General features: G+C 41.6%; 1 protein-coding gene across 8 annotated transcripts in view; it reads right to left on the bottom strand.

Moving 5' to 3' along the window:
• Nucleotides 1–18,140, bottom strand: part of LOC131125303 (myomegalin) — a 46,976-nt gene that overhangs the window by 3,988 nt on the left and 24,848 nt on the right. For 4 of the 8 annotated variants that reach the window (XM_058066731.2, XM_078791579.1, XM_058066724.2 and 1 more), the window contains 29 exons: nucleotides 17,798–17,980; nucleotides 17,618–17,734; nucleotides 17,448–17,528; nucleotides 17,268–17,368; nucleotides 16,814–16,959; nucleotides 14,973–15,094; nucleotides 13,190–13,323; nucleotides 12,975–13,113; nucleotides 12,746–12,908; nucleotides 12,312–12,428; nucleotides 11,956–12,224; nucleotides 10,479–10,693; nucleotides 10,039–10,156; nucleotides 9,833–9,950; nucleotides 9,699–9,741; nucleotides 7,277–7,515; nucleotides 7,106–7,198; nucleotides 6,878–7,030; nucleotides 6,547–6,807; nucleotides 5,447–5,578; nucleotides 4,126–4,242; nucleotides 3,883–4,051; nucleotides 3,672–3,793; nucleotides 2,318–2,557; nucleotides 2,115–2,216; nucleotides 1,759–1,979; nucleotides 1,254–1,397; nucleotides 1,035–1,173; nucleotides 50–96 (listed from right to left, as the gene is read on the bottom strand). In XM_058066731.2, the coding sequence (XP_057922714.2) occupies nucleotides 50–96; nucleotides 1,035–1,173; nucleotides 1,254–1,397; nucleotides 1,759–1,979; nucleotides 2,115–2,216; nucleotides 2,318–2,557; nucleotides 3,672–3,793; nucleotides 3,883–4,051; nucleotides 4,126–4,242; nucleotides 5,447–5,578; nucleotides 6,547–6,807; nucleotides 6,878–7,030; nucleotides 7,106–7,198; nucleotides 7,277–7,515; nucleotides 9,699–9,741; nucleotides 9,833–9,950; nucleotides 10,039–10,156; nucleotides 10,479–10,693; nucleotides 11,956–12,224; nucleotides 12,312–12,428; nucleotides 12,746–12,908; nucleotides 12,975–13,113; nucleotides 13,190–13,323; nucleotides 14,973–15,094; nucleotides 16,814–16,959; nucleotides 17,268–17,368; nucleotides 17,448–17,528; nucleotides 17,618–17,734; nucleotides 17,798–17,980 (4,245 nt within the window). The remainder of the gene's footprint in view (nucleotides 1–49; nucleotides 97–1,034; nucleotides 1,174–1,253; nucleotides 1,398–1,758; nucleotides 1,980–2,114; nucleotides 2,217–2,317; nucleotides 2,558–3,671; nucleotides 3,794–3,882; nucleotides 4,052–4,125; nucleotides 4,243–5,446; nucleotides 5,579–6,546; nucleotides 6,808–6,877; nucleotides 7,031–7,105; nucleotides 7,199–7,276; nucleotides 7,516–9,698; nucleotides 9,742–9,832; nucleotides 9,951–10,038; nucleotides 10,157–10,478; nucleotides 10,694–11,955; nucleotides 12,225–12,311; nucleotides 12,429–12,745; nucleotides 12,909–12,974; nucleotides 13,114–13,189; nucleotides 13,324–14,972; nucleotides 15,095–16,813; nucleotides 16,960–17,267; nucleotides 17,369–17,447; nucleotides 17,529–17,617; nucleotides 17,735–17,797; nucleotides 17,981–18,140) is intronic. The other 4 variants (XM_058066725.2, XM_058066726.2, XM_058066729.2 and 1 more) reach the window with 4 other exon arrangements.

The raw sequence follows: 18,140 nt of genomic DNA, 5'->3' as shown, positions 1-18,140 counted from the left end.
CTAACATATACAGTACCACAATGGGTGTGGGTGTTTTTTTTTACATTACCTCCAAGTTTGTCCTTGCTTTCTTCAACACATCACGAGTCCTTGACACTACCAAAACAAGGCGAAAAGAGGAGTAAATATTGTTATCTTATTTCTGTGAGGGCACACTCATATGCATTAGACTTGCCATATTGGTGTTTACAACAGGGGTCACCAACCTTTTTGAGGCCAAGGGCTACTTTGTGAGCACGGATAGTATGAAGGGCTACATGACCTGTTTGCGGTGAACTTCCAAAATGACAAAACTGCACGGATCACTTTTTAGTAATCAGAACAAAAGGAATAGTAGTAGTAACGCTATGTGAAGCGACTGCTCACATTCATTCATTCATTTTCTACCGCTTTTCCTCACGAGGGTCGCGGGGGGTGCTGGAGCCTATCCCAGTTGTCTTCGGGCGTGAGGCGGGGTACACCCTGGACTGGTCGCCAGCCAATCACAGGGCACATATAGACAAACAACCATTCACACTCACATTCATACCTATGGACAATTTGGAGTGGCCAATTAACCTAGCATGTTTTTGGAATGTGGGAGGAAACCGGAGTACCCGGAGAAAACCCACGCATGCACGGGGAGAACATGCAAACTCCACACAGAGATGGCCGGGGGTGGAATTGAACCCTGGTCTCCTAGCTGTGAGGTCTGCGCGCTAACCACTCGACCGCCGTGCCGCCCGTTATAAAATATTTTTGTTTTAATTTTTGACGTTATAAGACGATTAAAAAAATACATTAATGTAAGCAATTCTGATTCAAAATTTAAAGCACAAAATAACAATGTCAATTTGTGACCAATGCTTTTTTAGAAGATGCCTCGCGGGCACCTTAAGTGGTCCTCGTGGGCGCATGGGCACAGCGTTGGTGACCCCTGGTTTACAACATCAATTTGCTCCTTACTGCTATTACAACATTGGTTGTGGTTGTATAATATAGTACTTCTTAATAAAAGACAGCAATGTTTTCCTTTCCACGTCATCCAAACTTACATTGGTTCACTATAAAATGCTCCATGCTCTCCTTGGTGCGGCTGGTGCTCCTCAGCCTTTGTATCGTCCCCTTGAGAACCTCCTCCTGCTCAGACATGCGCAGCTTCAGCGACAAGATCTCCTCTTGCATCGATTGCTCCTGTGTCAAAAAGCAACATGGAAATGTTTCCGAGTTCTTCCTTATCCAGTCAACTGATGTCTCACGCTGCATGTACCAACCTTCTTCAGGTTCGGGATGGAGGAGTCAGTGCTGGGCAGCGCCGCCCTCCAGAACATCTTCAGCAGAGACGCAGACTCTTCCAAAATCTGCCTCAGAGTCTTGGTGTTAGACAGGACACTCTTGGCACTGCCGTAATCCAAGAACTGGAAGGAGAAATTGTCAGAAAAATTCATTATATGAGATATTGGATAGATGCTATCTGTATATGGGCTCTAGATTTTAATATATATATATAGATATAGATCTATGAATATAAAATGACTTCATTTATTCATTTTCTACCGCTTTTTCCTCACGAGGGTCGCGGGGGTGCTGGAGCCTATCCCAGCTGTCTTTGGGCGAGAGGCGGGGTACACCCTGGACTGGTCGCCAGCCAATCACAGGGCACATATAGACAAACAACCATTCACACTCACATTCATACCATAAAATGACTTTTTAAATCAAAAATGTAATATTAATTGGAGTGTGACTCAATACATTTGTTTACAAAGTATTGCTCACCAGATCACTGTTTTGTTTGTGGCTGCCCCCTAGTGGTGAGGGTGGGTTCATCCACGCTTGCAGAGTCGCCTCCATGCGCTGCACGACACTGCGGCCTTCCAGGACTTGCTGCTGCAGAGCGGTGAAGTCATCCACATGACCGATGGCGTGGCGACCATAGCGGTTGGCAAATGACCCATCGGGAGCTTCCCCTTCCAGCTCAGAGTGGGAGTCGAGAGGGTCTGGCGGGGATAAACCCAAACCAAGGATGATTATTTTTGGAGTGTAAGTTTATGGAGGTCAGTAGTGGATAAAGCAAAGCAGTGGCAGGCAAACTGTGTACGAGTTAAGCCACAGTCATGCAGTTAAAGTCACACCGTTGGCAGTGCTATGGCTGTCATCCAGGTCTGAGTAGGGGGGACCGGGTGATCCACAGTTAAAGAGACCAATGTCCCTGACAGGTGGAGACGGGGCTGGGTCTGCGGAGCACACACACAACACAAACCAGGCTTGGACGCACAGCACACCGAGCCTCACATAAACACACCGTCGCCGCATGGGAATGCGGCACAGATATTACCGTGCAGCAGCAACTGTCGCCTATAGAAGTTGTCTCTCTGAGGGCTGGCGCTGAAGGCCGAGAGGGATGGCGTGCGAGGGGAGCCGCCGCCCAGCTTTTGCTCCAACTGCTTGTGGAGCTCCAGCTGCTTGAGGGCGCTGCTCTCCTGGACGCTGGTCTGCAGCTGGGCCCGCAGACTCCTCACCTCTCCCAGAAGCTCCCCCAGCTCCACAGGGAGGCCTGGGATCTCACACAGGAGCCCTGAAACCAGAACATAAAGTGTGAAATAATACTTATTCAGTAGTTGTCAGAATTCTTGTACGTGTGGTAATGAGCACTTATGTCCTACAGGGGATCTGACAAACAGTTTTGCAGTGGGTCCTTAAATCAAGCAGAGCAGTCTTGTCATATTTAGGTAATTATCTCTTTTATAAGTGCCTTTATGACGCAATCTGCAGGGGAAAAGATTGCTGCAGCTATGAATCCACTAGAGCAGCGGTCTCAAATACGCGGCCCGCGAGGCCCCCGCCTTGATATGAAAGTTTAATGTTAGTGCGGCCCACGCAAGTTTGATATGGATGCTGTATGGTATCATGTACCCAGAAAAAAATATTACGTTTGATTAATGTTCATGTTAAAGGTTAAATAACTGTTAATAGTTATCCTCCCTATCCGTGTGGAAGTGGTAAGTTTTTGGCTATTTAAGTTTAAAGGAAATAACTTGAAAGCTACCGTTTAGGTCGCTAGCTCTCGAGTTTGCGAGTTAGCATGTGTCTCAAGACCCTGCAGTTACGCAATATGTTGTAAATAAAAAGAGTATAAATGTGACTATAGTCGTGTTTTGTCATGTCTACAGGGCTCTAATAATGCTTTGTTCATTTTAATCTGAAAAAAATCATTTGTCTACCCACCAACTATATGTGGTTTCTTAAGTTTTTATTATTTGCTGTTTTATTATTATTATTATTATATTTATTTATTTATTACTGATTGATTTTCTTTATTCTTGATTTGTTTATTTATTTTTCATCTTATTTTGTGTAGAAAAATAAAAAGTAAGATATTTGAGAACAGTGGAATGTTTTATCAGAGCTTTTATTGTAGAAAATTGGAACCAAAGCGAAGTTTAAAATTTTTTTTTGTTTTTATTAAATGCATTTTTCCCCACTGAGGGACGAATAAAGGCATATCTTATCTTATCTTAATTATTTCTTCGTGTCTAAATCAGAATTTAACATGTTGAGAGGCATAAGGTTCATAGGATGGGTGCATCCATTATTTGCTGTGGTTAGCCATTCATAGCCACGCTAAAAGCCAGCATCTACTGTGCATTGAAAAATAGTTTTAAAATTTTTTTGGAAGAAATGAAACAAACCTTTGGAGGATTTTAAGCCAGAGCACACACGATCGTAAACGTGCAGTTCGCTCTGCAAGGAGTGTATGAGCTCCCTGCTTTCACACAGCTGCTGCTGCAGGAGAGTCACCTCATGCTGCACTCTGAGGACGGACACACACACGGATAAAGATTACAGATAAGAGGGCACATATGGAAGATAGATTTTCCTCAAAGCTTAGTACACACAGACCTGTTGATACTGTCCTGGCTGGCCTGCCTCTCCTGCTTCATGGAGTGGATCTGCTGTCCCTGCTCTTCGCTGTGTGACTGAAGTCGTCTCAACTCCTCCTTCCACTGCTCAGCCTCCAGCTCTGATTGCTTGAGGCGGGCGCGTGCTGCAATCACCTCTTCGCACGAGTCTGACAGAAAACCACATTTAATATAGGCTTGTGCATAAAATTCTAAATAATCCTAAACATTCCAGGCGGATTACCTGTGCTGGCTTGCAAACGTGATTGTAAACTCAAGTTTTCTTCTTTCAGGACTCTGATTTCATGGGACAATTGTGTCACTGTGTCCAGACCTTGAATGTAGATGTTTGTTGGTGCACCTGGAAAATGACCAAATGGCATTGAAAACACTTCTCAGTAACTATAAAACCAATCTTCACTTACTAAATGTACTGCAAAAAAGGTCAGTAAGGATAATTCATAATGCCGCCTACAGAGAACATACTAACTCTTTATTTCTAAAATCACAAATACTTAAACTTGCTGATATAGTTAATCTTCAAACAGCTAAAATAATGCATAAGGCTAAAAAAAAATATACCAATTACCTAAAAATGTCATCCAATACTTCTCTACAAGAGAGGAGAAATATGATCTCAGGGAAGAACCAAATTTGAAACACTTATATGCTAGGACTATGTTAAAAAGCCATAGCATTTCAGTATGTGGAATCAAACTATGGAATGGATTGAGTAAGGACCTCAAACAATGCACAACGATGAGCCAATTCAAGAAACAATACAAGCAGTTGATGTTTGCTAAATACAAGGATGAAGAGTCTTCAACCAGTCATGATGTGCTATATATAAAAAAAAAACAACAAAAAAACCTTAAACTGTATTATGGAAAGCAGGAAGTGAACAAATACATATCACTATATTGACAGTTACTATGGTACCCATTATGCCATTGTATGGTCATATCACCTTGTACTTCGATACGAGGTACATTATTAAAAAAAACAAACAAAAAAAACCTTAAACTGTATTATGGAAAGCAGGAAGTGAACAAATACATATCACTATATTGACAGTTACTATGGTACCCATTATGTCATTGTATGGTCATATCACCTCGTACTTCGGTACATTATTAAAAAAAAACAAAAAAAAACAACTTAAATTGTATTATGGAAAGCAGGAAGTGAACAAATGTAAGTTACTGATTGTAAAAGTACCAGATGGAGGGGTAGGATTTAATAAGCTTTGCTTCTTCCTACTCCTTTTGGACATGTGGAACTGTGAACTGATTATGGGATGCACTCAATTGTAATCTGATGCATGTTCAAATGAAATTAAACCATTACCATTACCATTACAAGCGTTATTCTATAGTGTTTTCATCACCTCACTATAATTATTACTGGTCCTCTCCATACACTACCTGTGCAAAAATCACAGAATGACGGATGCTGTCAATTTGCAGCTATCTTCCAGCAGTCACATGCACAGTATTCAAATTGGGTTGTGTTGGATGACTTTAATGTATAAGAAGCATGGTTCCGCACTTTCTCCATATATGTACCTCCATCACGCACGGTGTTGGCCAGTTTCTCCTCCAGCTGCTGCCGGAGCCTCTCGTTGGTCCTAATGGACTCTTCCAGACGCTGACGGAGACACCTGACCTCCCTCAGGTGTTCTTCTATCAAATTCTCCCCTGAAAGTCAAACATTGAGATTCCACTCCACTTATTTGAATTGAAATAATGAATGTCATACATTTACTAATACACTATTAATAAGTTATATTAACAACAGTGTTGACAAGTACACTTTATTATTAACATTGAGAAAAAGAATACAGTTAAAGTCAAAATTATTCATATCCTGAACAAATTGTGAAGTACACAAGTAACAATGTATTACTTATGACAGAAATTGTGACTGCCGATACTCCTTAATCTTTCAGCCCCATCGTTGCCAAGAGTTTAAGTGAATGTGTAGTAGTTTTTTAGTTTTTCTTCATAGAATGGGTGTCATCTGGCTGCAAGGAACACAAAATATGTGTTCGCACTATTACCAAATAATATCTGCAGATTATTAATTGAGAATGAAATAATGAAAAAGGTGTTTTTCGTCATTAATATCTCAATATAACTTTTATATCATCTCTGACACAACATCTTACAATCACTTTTTGTGTAATTTCCAGCCAGAAAATCGGGCAGGATATGAATAATTTGGACTACAAATAACTATAGTATATTTATTTAAGGAAATATATGTATATGTACATTGATATGGAACATTACAAAGGCAAGTCACTTGTAAGATGCTGCTTTCCAAGTTAAGCAGAGAGAGTGAGAGAGATAGATAGGTAAATAGATAGATAGGTAAATAGATAGATAGGTAAATAAATAGATAGGTAAATAGATAGATAGGTAGCTAGATAGATAGGTAAATAGATAGATAGGTAAATAGATAGATAGGTTAAAAAGATAGATAGGTAAATAGATAGATAGGTAAATAGATAGATAGGTAAATAGATAGATAGGTAAATAGATAGATAGGTAAATAGATAGATAGGTAAATAGATAGATAGGTAAATAGATAGATAGGTAAATAGATAGATAGGTAAATAGATAGATAGGTAAATAGATAGATAAATAGATAGAAGCAAGTGTACCAGTGCGGTTATTTCCCAAGTGAAGCCCCGCCACTCCAGAGTAGCTCCCAATAGGCTGAGTTATGTTGTCTATATCCCAAAAAGTCCCTCCTCCCGTCACAAGACCTGGGTCCGACTTGAGGAGGTGACCTTGGGGAACGCCCCCCAGATGGTACTGTTGAAAGGCATGATGGGATAGCTGTCCGTAGTTGGAGAGGTCGCACTGGTTGTGGGCACCAGGTGAGGGAGGGAAATGAGGCTTGTCATGAAGACCTGGGAAGCCTGTAGGAAACACAAGAACGTGTGATGTGTGTGTGTCAGCAAACTACGGCGACATTCCCTGCTCCCTCACCCCTGATTTGCTCATTCATCTTTTTGTACAGTGTGTCCAACTCAGGGTGAACAGTCATCTTGGACTGGGGGTCACATGGGACCTCCGTACCCCAGAAGTCAGGGTCACGAGGGGGAAGAAAGGGCGAGGAGACAGGTGCACTGTTGAAAGGGGCTGATGGGGAGAATGACAGGAAGAACATGAAGAAAAAAAATGGAGGGTATACTTTGCACACCCTGAATGGTGTACCTCTGAAGGATGCTGAGCAAAGCTTGCTGGGACAGCTTTGGGATGACGTGAGGGGGCCACGACGAGGAAAAGAAGAGGGGACAGGCGGAGGGGCTGAAATAAGTTGAGGGAAAATGAAGGAAAGGACAGACAGAAACTCGGAGAGGAAGAGGAAGGTCCCATGTTTATTACCATCTTGTTCTGATGTGTGTAGTTGCTGTTGCTCCTCCTTATACTCTCTGGCATCCAAGTCGGAGCATAGATCCACATCTTCGTTGGTCTGACACTCATCAGACACCAGAGAGGTCCTGTCTGATTGGTCGGTGGTCTCAGAGAGGGCTTGGCAGCTGGATGGCGTTTCGGGACGATGCTGCAGCTTGTTGTGGAGCGACTCTATGATTTTATCTTTCTGCTGAAGCTCCTTGCTAAGCCTGCAATGGAAGAGTCACATTCATTGAAAAAATTAAAGATGCAGGCACAATAAAAACCACTATCAACTGTTCTATTCATCCATGTCCAGATATTCTATTCTTCGTTCTATCCATGTCCAATTTTTTCCTCTCTTACTGTTTGAGTTGGTGATGCAGCATCCTACTAAGGAACGTATCTCTAGATGGACCTCCTCCATCGTTCATAGAAAAAGACCACAAAGAGCTCCTGTATATGGGACTGCTCTTAGAAATCATAGACTTCCACAGAGGAGCCATTGTCAGTTGCAAAGTCCGCAAGCTATGGAGAGAAAATGCACACACATTTCCTCCACACAGCAACACTGAGCCTCTTAACGCCTTTTCAGCTTTAACAGGAGAGGATCCGCGCCCCTGCTGTTCATGTGTGGATTAACCGCAACCTTCTGCCTACTCACTGTGTCCTGGTGCATGTCACAACATGTCACATGATGATTTCCCCCCTCCCATGCCCTCTAATCACCGGGACCGAGTGTGTGGAACTACAACCTAAAGGGGCGGCCAGTAATAATGCTGCAGAAGAACTTCATTTGCTGTAAAGCAAGGGTCTCAAACTCAAATTACTTGGGGGCCACTGGAGATAGGGTCTGGGTGAGACTGGGCCACATCAGGTATTATTTATTATTTATTTATTGTTTATCGCATTTATTAAAAATTGAAAAATATAGAAACTTTTTCAGTGCTTTGGTTCCGATTTTCTACAATAAAAGCTCTGATAAAACATTCCACTGTTCTCAAATATCTTAATTTTTATTTTTCTGCACAAAATAAGATGAAAAATAAACAAATCAAGAATAAAGAAAATCGATCTATCAGTAATAAATAAATATAATAATAATAATAATAATAAAACAGTAAATAATAAAAACTTAAGAAACCACATATAGTTGGTGGGTAGACAAATATTTTTTTCAGATTAAAATTAACAAAGCATTATTAGAGCCCTGTAGACATGACAAAACACGACTATAGTCACATTTATACTCTTTTTATTTACAACATATCGCGCAACTGCAGGGTCTTGACACACACGATAACTCGAGATCTAGCGACCTAAACGGTAACCTCCAAGTTATTTCCTTTAAACTTAAAAAAGCCAAAAACTTACCACTTCCACACAGATAGGGAGGATAACTATTAACAGTTATTTAACCTTTAACATGAACATTAATCAAACGTAATCATTTTTTCTGGGTACATGATACCATGCAGCATCCATATCAAACTTGCGTGGGCCGCACTAACATTAAACTTTCATATCAAGGCGGGGGCCTCAAACTAGTGTCAAAAGAGCTAACCTTAATGTGTGTTGATGCAGTGTATCACCATTGAAGCCTTCATTTGTGTGTGTAAATGTGACTGACCTGGTGGAGCTTTTGGCACAAATACAAAGTCTGCCCAGCAACAAGAGGCTGTGGCAAACTAGTGATGTGATTAAGACAAAAAACACAAATTTTTTTTTTTTGATGAATATGTCCATCAAATCTCACACTGATGACATTTGGCGTACCTGAAACATTTTGGATTAACCCAAATGTAAATTTGAAACTGAATACAAAGGTGTCCTTGTATGAAAAGTGAAACTATTGTTTATCATACTATCATGGCGGATATAATTACAGTAAACCTCGGATATATCGGATTCAATTGTTCCCACTGGTTTTGTCCGATATAAGCGAAATCCGTTATATGCGTATACCAGAAAATGTCCATTTTACACATATATGGGATTTATATCCGGTATATGCGTAAATCGGATTTTATCTGTTATAAAAAGGCACTTCCTTGACTATGTTTCCAATGTACCTGGACATGCAGGCAACGCTGCAAACGCTGCAAATGACGTCTTATAGCGGCCTGTCACGATTCGGCGAATCGGAGCGCCATGATGCGGCCATCCGATATATGCGAGGGAAATTTAATGGAAATGCATTGGAACGGGACTGGAGATTTTGTCCGAAATAGGCAAAATCCGTTATAAAAAATCAGATATATGCAATGAATTTTTATTGGAAATGCATTACAGAAAAATTGGTTCCTTTTTGTCTGTCCGTTGTGAGCGAATTTCCGATATATCCGAGTCCGATATATCCGAGGTTTACCGTATTTGTTCATATTACACTTGAAACACAATTAAGCTGACTCACTGCATGGCGAGCAGTTCCGTCTTGTCATCGTGGCTCTCTGCTCCTAAATGAGACGAGGCATAGCAATGAAAAGAGAGGGTGAGGGTTTTTAGAAAGGATAAATTAGACGAGAATAAAGTAGCGCCGTGTCTTACGTCCGCTGAACTTAGCGAGCAGTCGTTGAGCCAGCGCAGTGCTTTGTGCCAACTGATCTCTAAAACTCTGACCCATGTAGTAGTCCACGTCATTGGCCCGCAGCAGCTCCTCAAATGCCTGGTGTGTATATTAAATGGACCCCATTTCATATGAGTAGACATTATGATGAAAGATCTGTATGGCAGCAGACTTATTTCAAGGGCACCTTGGTGGTGTCACCCAGATGTTGGCTGAGGATGTGGGAGACTCCTTGGCCTTCTCTCATCCTCTGCCTCAGATGAGAGAGCTCTCGAGCTTGTGCCTGGATGAGAGAGTTGTACTTCCTGGAATAAGAGCAAGAGGTCATATTAGACATGCCTGTATGTTTTCTAATGGCCACCACCAGTTCTAATCATTTACCCAATGATTGTCAGCAGTGTTCTAATGTAATGATGTTATTATTGACAAACACATGCTTAGGTCTGCTAGATGAATCCATCCTGATTTACTGTTTAATAACAGCAAGAACATCATGCACTGTCATGATTGTGACAAAATCCTTTAACCTGCAAACATACCTTCAACCAACAACCACCTTCCCGCCATCACATGCTGGACCAGGCTTTACAGAAGAAGCGGAACACTAGAGTTCAATTTTAAACTCACCCAGGCCAAGTGGCACATTTCCCTTCATCTGCCTGACCCTTCTCCTGCACTTTGGAGCTCTTCAGTTGTGCCTCCAGCGATGCTACACGTGCGATCAGCTCCTTCAACTCCCGACTAGGTTTGGACCCGGATGAAGTTGCCTGGGTGTCAGACATCCAGCCTTCATCCTCTTCCACACAACCTTGAGCGGGGGACATCTCAAAAGCCCAGTTTACCTTCAAAATAAAAGCAATCTTCATTCGCTAAATGTACTGCAAAAAAGGTCAGTAAGGATAATTCATAATGCCGCCTACAGAGAACATACTAACTACTTATTTCTAAAATCACAAATAATTAAACTTGCTGATATAGTTCATCTTCAAACAGCTAAAATAATGCATAAGGCTAAAAATAACCAATTACCTAAAAATGTCATCCAATACTTCTCTACAAGAGAGGAGAAATATAATCTCAGGGAAGAAGTACATTAAAACACTTCTATGCTAGGACTATGTTAAAAAGCCATAGCATTTCAGCATGTGGAATCAAACTATGGAATGGATTGAGTAAGGACCTCAAACAATGCACAACGATGAGCCAATTCAAGAAACAATACAAGCAGTTGATGTTTGCTAAATACAAGGATGAAGAGTCTTGAACCAGTCATGATGTGCTATATACATCACTATATGGACAGTTACTATGGTACACATAATGTCATTGGATGCTCATATCACCTTGTACTTCGGTACAAGGTGCATTATAAAAAAAAACAAAAAAACCTTAAACTGTATTATGGAAAGCGAACAAAGGAAGTGAACAAATGTAACAGTTACTGATTGTAAAAGTACCAGATGGAGGGGTAGGATTTAATAAGCTTTGCTTCTTCCTACTCCTTTTGGACATGTGGAACTGATTATGTGATGCACTCAATTGTAATCTAATGCACAAGATTAGACACATGCAATCCAGAAAATCATATGTAAATGTCACAAAAAAGTGGGCTAATAAATTGACAATAAAAGCACAAATACTGCGGATTTCAGAAAATAACAGATGGAATGATACAGCACTCTACAAGAAACAATGAAGTCTGTAAAATTAAATAATAAAAAAAAAATCCAAAAATTGTTAACTATAATGATGGAAATTGTAATATTAATGATGATTATAATGATGGTAATAATGATAAAGATTATAACATAATGATAATGATAATAATAATATTACAATGATAATAATAACAGGGGAAAACAAGACAGTGGCATGAACATGATTAAATCTTGCAAAAAGGGGTAGGTATTTATAAGCTTTTGCTTCAGCCTACTCCTTTTGGGCTTGTGATCAGATAGCTGAATACAGATGTAAATAATGGAGAGTTGTATTTTGATTGGTGTGGGAGATATTAAAAAATATTTAAAAAATAAAAAAAACATAGAAAGTCAAACGTCATGAGATCTTCTTGTAAGGGTGGGTGAATGAGTGAGAGCATCGGTACCTTGCGGGGGGTCCGCTCCAGACTGGAGGCATAGTCGCTTGTGGCCGACATGGAGCGCACACGCATTTGAAGCCCGCGTATCACTTTGTGGCAGCGGGTTAGCTGGGAGCGCAGATCTTGGACCAGGTGCTGCAGCGGTGACTCAGGCCCTATTTCATCACAGACACCCCCGTTACTTGGGCCTCTGTTATGCCTGTACCAGCCCCCGCCCAGATTCTCGTAATCCTGCTGATGAGACAGCGACGTGCACATCTCTAGGTCGTCAAACTCTAAGGAATTGAAACAAATGTACGATTAAAGAATGCTTCACACAACAGAAACAGAATATTTGAAGTAAGATTTAAAGGATGGGTCACCAGGGCTACTGGCATCCTCCCTCTCTGCTTCATTTTCACTTCGACCACAAGTCTCATAGCCCAGATCCTGCAGATCCACCTGCACGTGCTTACTGGCCTGCTGCACGGACGTCTCCGCTGCAGAGACACCAAAGACATCATACAGAAATCATACATACGGAATCAACATTCGGCATTCGTGACCCTGCAAATATTTGATCAAATGTGCAAATCCCTCACAAACACATGCAACACACAATATAACTGTACCACACAGACATTACAGGCATTGAAATGGACGGTTACACAATAATATACACAAGCCCCCCAACACCTCACTGTGTCTGTCCCACTGTTCGAGTGTCAAAATAGACATTCTTTTGCCATACTTTAATGGTCCTGGAACATAACCCTCATGAAAACATCTACTGTAAATCTGTGATGGTGTCACTCACTGAGCAGGTCCCTGTAGTCCTTCAGCTGCTCAGCCTGAGCTTGGACGGTGGCCTCAGACACCATCAGCCTTTCCTGCAGCTCTCGATTCTCAGAGCAAAGTCGTAACGACTGCTCTTGAAGATCCTGCTCTGCCTCGCTGACACCCGCTGAAGGCTCAAACCCCTACAACAAAAAGGTCAATCAGACCAACAGAATGACATTATCACATGACTTTAAAAAATGGGTTACCTTGTAATCATCTTCCATGTCCTCCTCGTCTTCAGTGTCCTCATCTTCCTGCTGAGGGTCAAGGCTGTGATTGTCTGTACTCACTCTCTGGTGTTCTTTCAGGACCTGGTTCTCCTTCTGAAGGCTCTCCAGTGCGCCCCTTTGAGCAACCACAATGTTAGCATGAAGTATGTGAAGTACATGGGATGAGACTTCTCACTGGTGTAGATACACACCTCATGTGCTCCACTGACGTATATCCCTCCCTCTTGAGCTGGGACTTTATTTCTTGTAGCTCCAGTTCAAGCATCTGTTGAACGTCCATCTGCATCCTCAACCCTCCTTCATGTCTACAGAGTCTTTCAGATGCCTGCAAAACACAACACATTTCGTTGTTAAAATAATCAGAGGGTGCGTTTGTTATGGTTAAAAGGAACTCTGGCGTATTTGCTGTGCTGGTACAGTTTTCAAGTATGACCACGATCATCTGAACCTGGGTTGTACCAAACAAGTGAGCCAAATTCGCTTGAGTGATGGGTCTCCTTCTGCCTGCAAGTGAACTTGGTTCAGTTCACGTCAGCTCATACGAGAACACGACAAAGACCAAAGACTAAAATGACAGTAAAAAGTTTTGTTTTTTTTATTGGCCCTTGTCATTTTCATTAATTTTCTACCGCTTATCCTCACGAGGGTCGCGGGGGTGCTGGAGCCTATCCCAGCTGTCTTCGGGCGAGAGGCGGGGTACACCCTGGACTGGTGGCCAGCCAATCACAGGGCACATATAGACAAACAACCATTCACACTCACATTCATACCTATGGACAATTTGGAGTCGCCAATTAACCTAGCACGTTTTTGGAATGTGGGAGGAAACCGGAGTACCCGGAGAAAACCCACGCATACACGGGGAGAACATGCAAACTCCACACAGAAATGGTCGAGGGTGGAATTGAACCCAGGTCTCCTAGCTGTGAGGTCTGCACACTAACCACTCGACCGCCATGCCGCTTCCTTGTCATTTTCTACTAATTAATTGAATTCATTATTAATCAGACATATTAGATATTAAAGTACATAATTTGCTTTGTCACCTACAACACAAAGTTAAGATGATGTTTTATTCAGATAAATTAGCATATATTGACCTAACCTGGGGCGGCACGGCGGTTTAGTGGTTAGCGCGCAGACCTCACAGCTAGGAGACCAGGATTCAATTCCCACCCTCGTCCATCTCTGTGTGGAGTTTGCATGTTCTCCCCGTGCATGCGTGGGTTTTCTCCGGGTACTCCGGTTTCCTCCCCCATTCCAAAAACATGCTAGGTTAATTGGTGACTCCAAATTGTCCATAGGTATGAATGTGAGTGTGAATGGTTGTTTGTCTATATGTGCCCTGTGATTGGCTGGCGACCAGTCCAGGGTGTACCCCGCCTCTCGCCCAAAGACAGCTGGGATAGGCTCCAGCAACCCCCGCGACCCTCGTGAGGAAAAAGCGGTAGAAAATGAATGAATGACCTAACCTGGACTGCTTTTAGCAGCTTCAATGCACAAAATGTATAATAGTGGCCAATTATTATTATTATTATTTTTGTGAATTTTTATGTATGAAGCCCTTGCTGGGAAATAGTTTGGACACCCCTGATGTATGAAAATGTATTGATAGTGTTGTTGCTCTGCTTTGGTCTCTCCGTGTGTGTGACAATGGCGCTCTTTAAAAGAATAATTAATTTGTGAAATCTAAGTGGTTAAATATAGCAGAAAATAAGAATAATTTGCATATTAAAGTCAGCATACGGGTACGGGTTTTGATTTGGAATATATCAATATGTTAAGGAAGCTGTCCAATCAAGTGCTATGCTTACTAATATGTTCTTTACTGTGCAACCTTTGGTCCCATGACACTAAATGAACCGTACCAATATATCTTTAAAAAATACAACCCATCCGCACCAGAGTAGCATACCCCAAGTGAATGATTATTACATATTACAAATAAAATGCAAATTAATGTAATAAGCAAACCTGATTTGAAGCAAAACTGGCGGATGTCACTTTATCATCATCGTCTATGCTGTCTGTGAACTCATCGCTGCTGCCGTCTTCATCATCCCCCTCCTCTACCTCCTCCTCTTCAGTGCTGAGATCTGGAAACACAAGCACCATGTTAAGTCACACTTAAGTCTCCTGAATTGCTCCCATTTCTGCAATTGTATACATTGTATATATTGTTTCCAAGCTCTACTCTCGCCACTCAGACAGCTCTGCTCTGACTTGCAGTCACAGGATTGAGGGGAAATGTTATGTCATCTCTTTCCAGCCGGCCAAAAAACACACACTCAGGGTGGAGCAAACAGACCAGTGTGTGTCATTAAAAGCAGTGAGGCCGCCTGAAGAAAAACCAAGAAAAAGCTTGGTTTTGAATTATGTGACCTTGCTCTGGACATAAAATGTGTTTGTGTTAGTACTCTACACGTAACTATACAATGGGGACACTGTGTGTCGCTTTCCTGCCAGGGAAGATTAAGTTCACCTGCCTTATCTAACAAACCATTTTTTAAATGCAAAGTCTTTGCAAAGATAAGAACGCTCGGATTTTATATAGATATTTTGCCACTTTGTAACTCCAATAACTGTGATTACAGTGAACTGTGAATTACAACTGCCACAGTTCTATCAAATCTTATTAGGTGGTGCAGGTGTAATGCTTACCTAATGATAGCTAATTAATATATGCCATCAGTACAGGATGGTATCATTAGGATGTGCTTTTTTACTTCCGAGGAGATATTTTTTCCATGTAAAACTCCTATGATGCGGGAGCATGGAATCTTCAAGGTTACTGACAAATTGTTGGAGTTTGGGGCGAGCTAGTAGCTCATAATGGTGGCTTATTATCTGTGTGGTGGGTTTGCTTATATGGATGTTTGGGAATAACAGTCATGCAGACATCGAATGTATGGCACATTTTCATGCAGCAGGTAATAAGAACAGAAAGAAAATTTGATGTGATCTCCCTTCCTACTTTGATTCATGGTTTACAAATGTCTGAAGTAGGAACCAGGTGTATTTAGGGGAAGGCTTGTGGGTACATAATGGATCTAAATAGGAGATTTCAGTTGGGACAAATTCCCTATGAACACAATAAAGAGAAATGGATAGAGAAGTGCTTTTTTTGTAACTGAAAGAAACAGCACATTTATTATGTTGCATTTGAAATACAAAAGTTTTGACAAGGAATGTTTAGAGAGCTTCCAAGATGGTGTGGGGAATATATGTAGAAATGTGTCAAGTTCAACTAGAGAGTGTATCTTACTAAACAGCTGGTTGACTATCTCATATCTAACAAAGTCTCATGCATATGTGTCAGACTGCAACCTAAAACTAAGTGCAACTAATGATGCCGACATAGTCTTGTTTGGATTTCTACAGGTCTGAACTGAACGTCCTTGCAGACAAAAAAATGGCATCAGACAAATGACGGGTAGTGAGATGTTGCACTCTATGTAAGTAAGGCATGGGCTGAGTTAAACCTCACTGCGTGTCTAAGGTTGGAAGCATGACATCGGTGAGAGCCAGCACACAAAAATGGCAAAACAGAACAATTTACACTCAAACGCAAAATGCAGGCAGTTGTTTTCTAAAACCATACAAAACATATTTACACACCAAATAATATATTAATAAACAAGACTCCATTGAGGTTAGTGTTAGCAGGCTTCTGCGACATTGCTGTGTTATTCTTATTTAAGCTATGGTCACATCTTTTTGTTTTGGAATGAGTAAAGCTGCTGTGGTCACACAAAGCCATCACAGAGCATTGGTGACTGCGCCCCCTGCAGGCCCGGAGACTCAATCGTTCCCACCTCCTAAGTCAGGCTGCCTTTTGGCAACCCTTTCCAGCTCAAGGGCCATGTTCTGAGTGCTGGCCAGGACCTCTTCTAGCTGTCCACGCAGTGCTTGAACCGAGTCGAGTTGAGTGTGCAGGGCCAGGGTCTTCTCTGAATTGCTGCTAAGAAAGACCACAATTGAAAAAAAGTATCAATCATTCAACACTGTATTAGGTACACAAGACCTGACTTCTGCCCTTGTCAATATAAAAATATGTTTGGGAGAGGTATTCATTTAAAACTATGTTAATTACTGTAGTATGCAGAGGTGTATAATGATGCACAAAACTATTCTGCAACATGACAATACAAACACCTTTTATTATGGCTAAGTGCAACTCTACATAACATTATAAACATTTTGAAAAAGGTACAATTCCAAAATCCTGCATTGAGGTGCGGGTGTACCTGCTGTAAGTATCATCCCTACCTGTCACCGCCTGTGTGAATGAGGCTCTGGTATAATCTCTTCTCAGCCCTCAGTGCAGCATTCAGCTTGTGGTACTCAGACACAAGTTGCTCCAGCACACGCTGGATAAAGCATGCAAAGTTAGTGATGAACGAGAATGATGGTGACATACTGTATTTTGTAAACAAAGCAGCGACATACTTGGTGATCAGTGCTTTCTGTAGGGGAGACTGCGTTAGCCTGCTGAGCGGCCAATGACATACGCAGGGCAGAGAGCTCTTTCTGTGAGGAGTGGATAAAAATAGCACAAGATAAACACAATAACACAAAAGACTGATTACATGTTAACAAAGACGAATTCAAATGAATACCTGGGCTTCCCCTTCCTTTTTTAGTATTAATTTAAGCTCATCCTGGAGAACCTTCATCTCTGTCTCGCTCTCTTTAGACGACTGCAGCATCACCTCTTCTTGGTCCTGCATCATCTCCTGATGAACGTACGCAGTGAAGCTATTACACATGGAAATAAGGAAATAAACAAAAAAACATACCTTGATGAAGGCTTCTTTCTCTCGGAGGAGACCTTGCAGACGCTGCATCTCTCCTCCCGTTTCCATGTCTTTGTCCCGTCTCAGCTCACACAGCTCCTGTTCCCTTAGTGACAGCTGCTTGCGCAACTCCTGGAGCTGGTTTGTGCGCTCACCGATCACTAAAGACAGCCTGTACGAGTTGTCCTACGACGGATGAAGAGTCATATGTAAGAAAATAGACCAGAGTAGAATGAAAAAGTAGCTTGAGTGTATTAAAAAGAAGCCAAGCTTTGATTGACACTGTCAGAGGATTGCTGTGGTTGTAGTTCTGTTTTTTGATATTTCAAAAACTGGGCATTGTTAT

This window comes from Doryrhamphus excisus, linkage group LG6 (assembly GCF_037039965.1).
Source record: "Doryrhamphus excisus strain RoL-2023G ecotype Guam linkage group LG6, RoL_Dexc_Guam_v1.1, whole genome shotgun sequence".
Taxonomy (NCBI): Eukaryota; Metazoa; Chordata; class Actinopteri; order Syngnathiformes; family Syngnathidae; genus Doryrhamphus; species Doryrhamphus excisus.
This window is presented reverse-complemented; position numbering and strand designations above follow the sequence as displayed.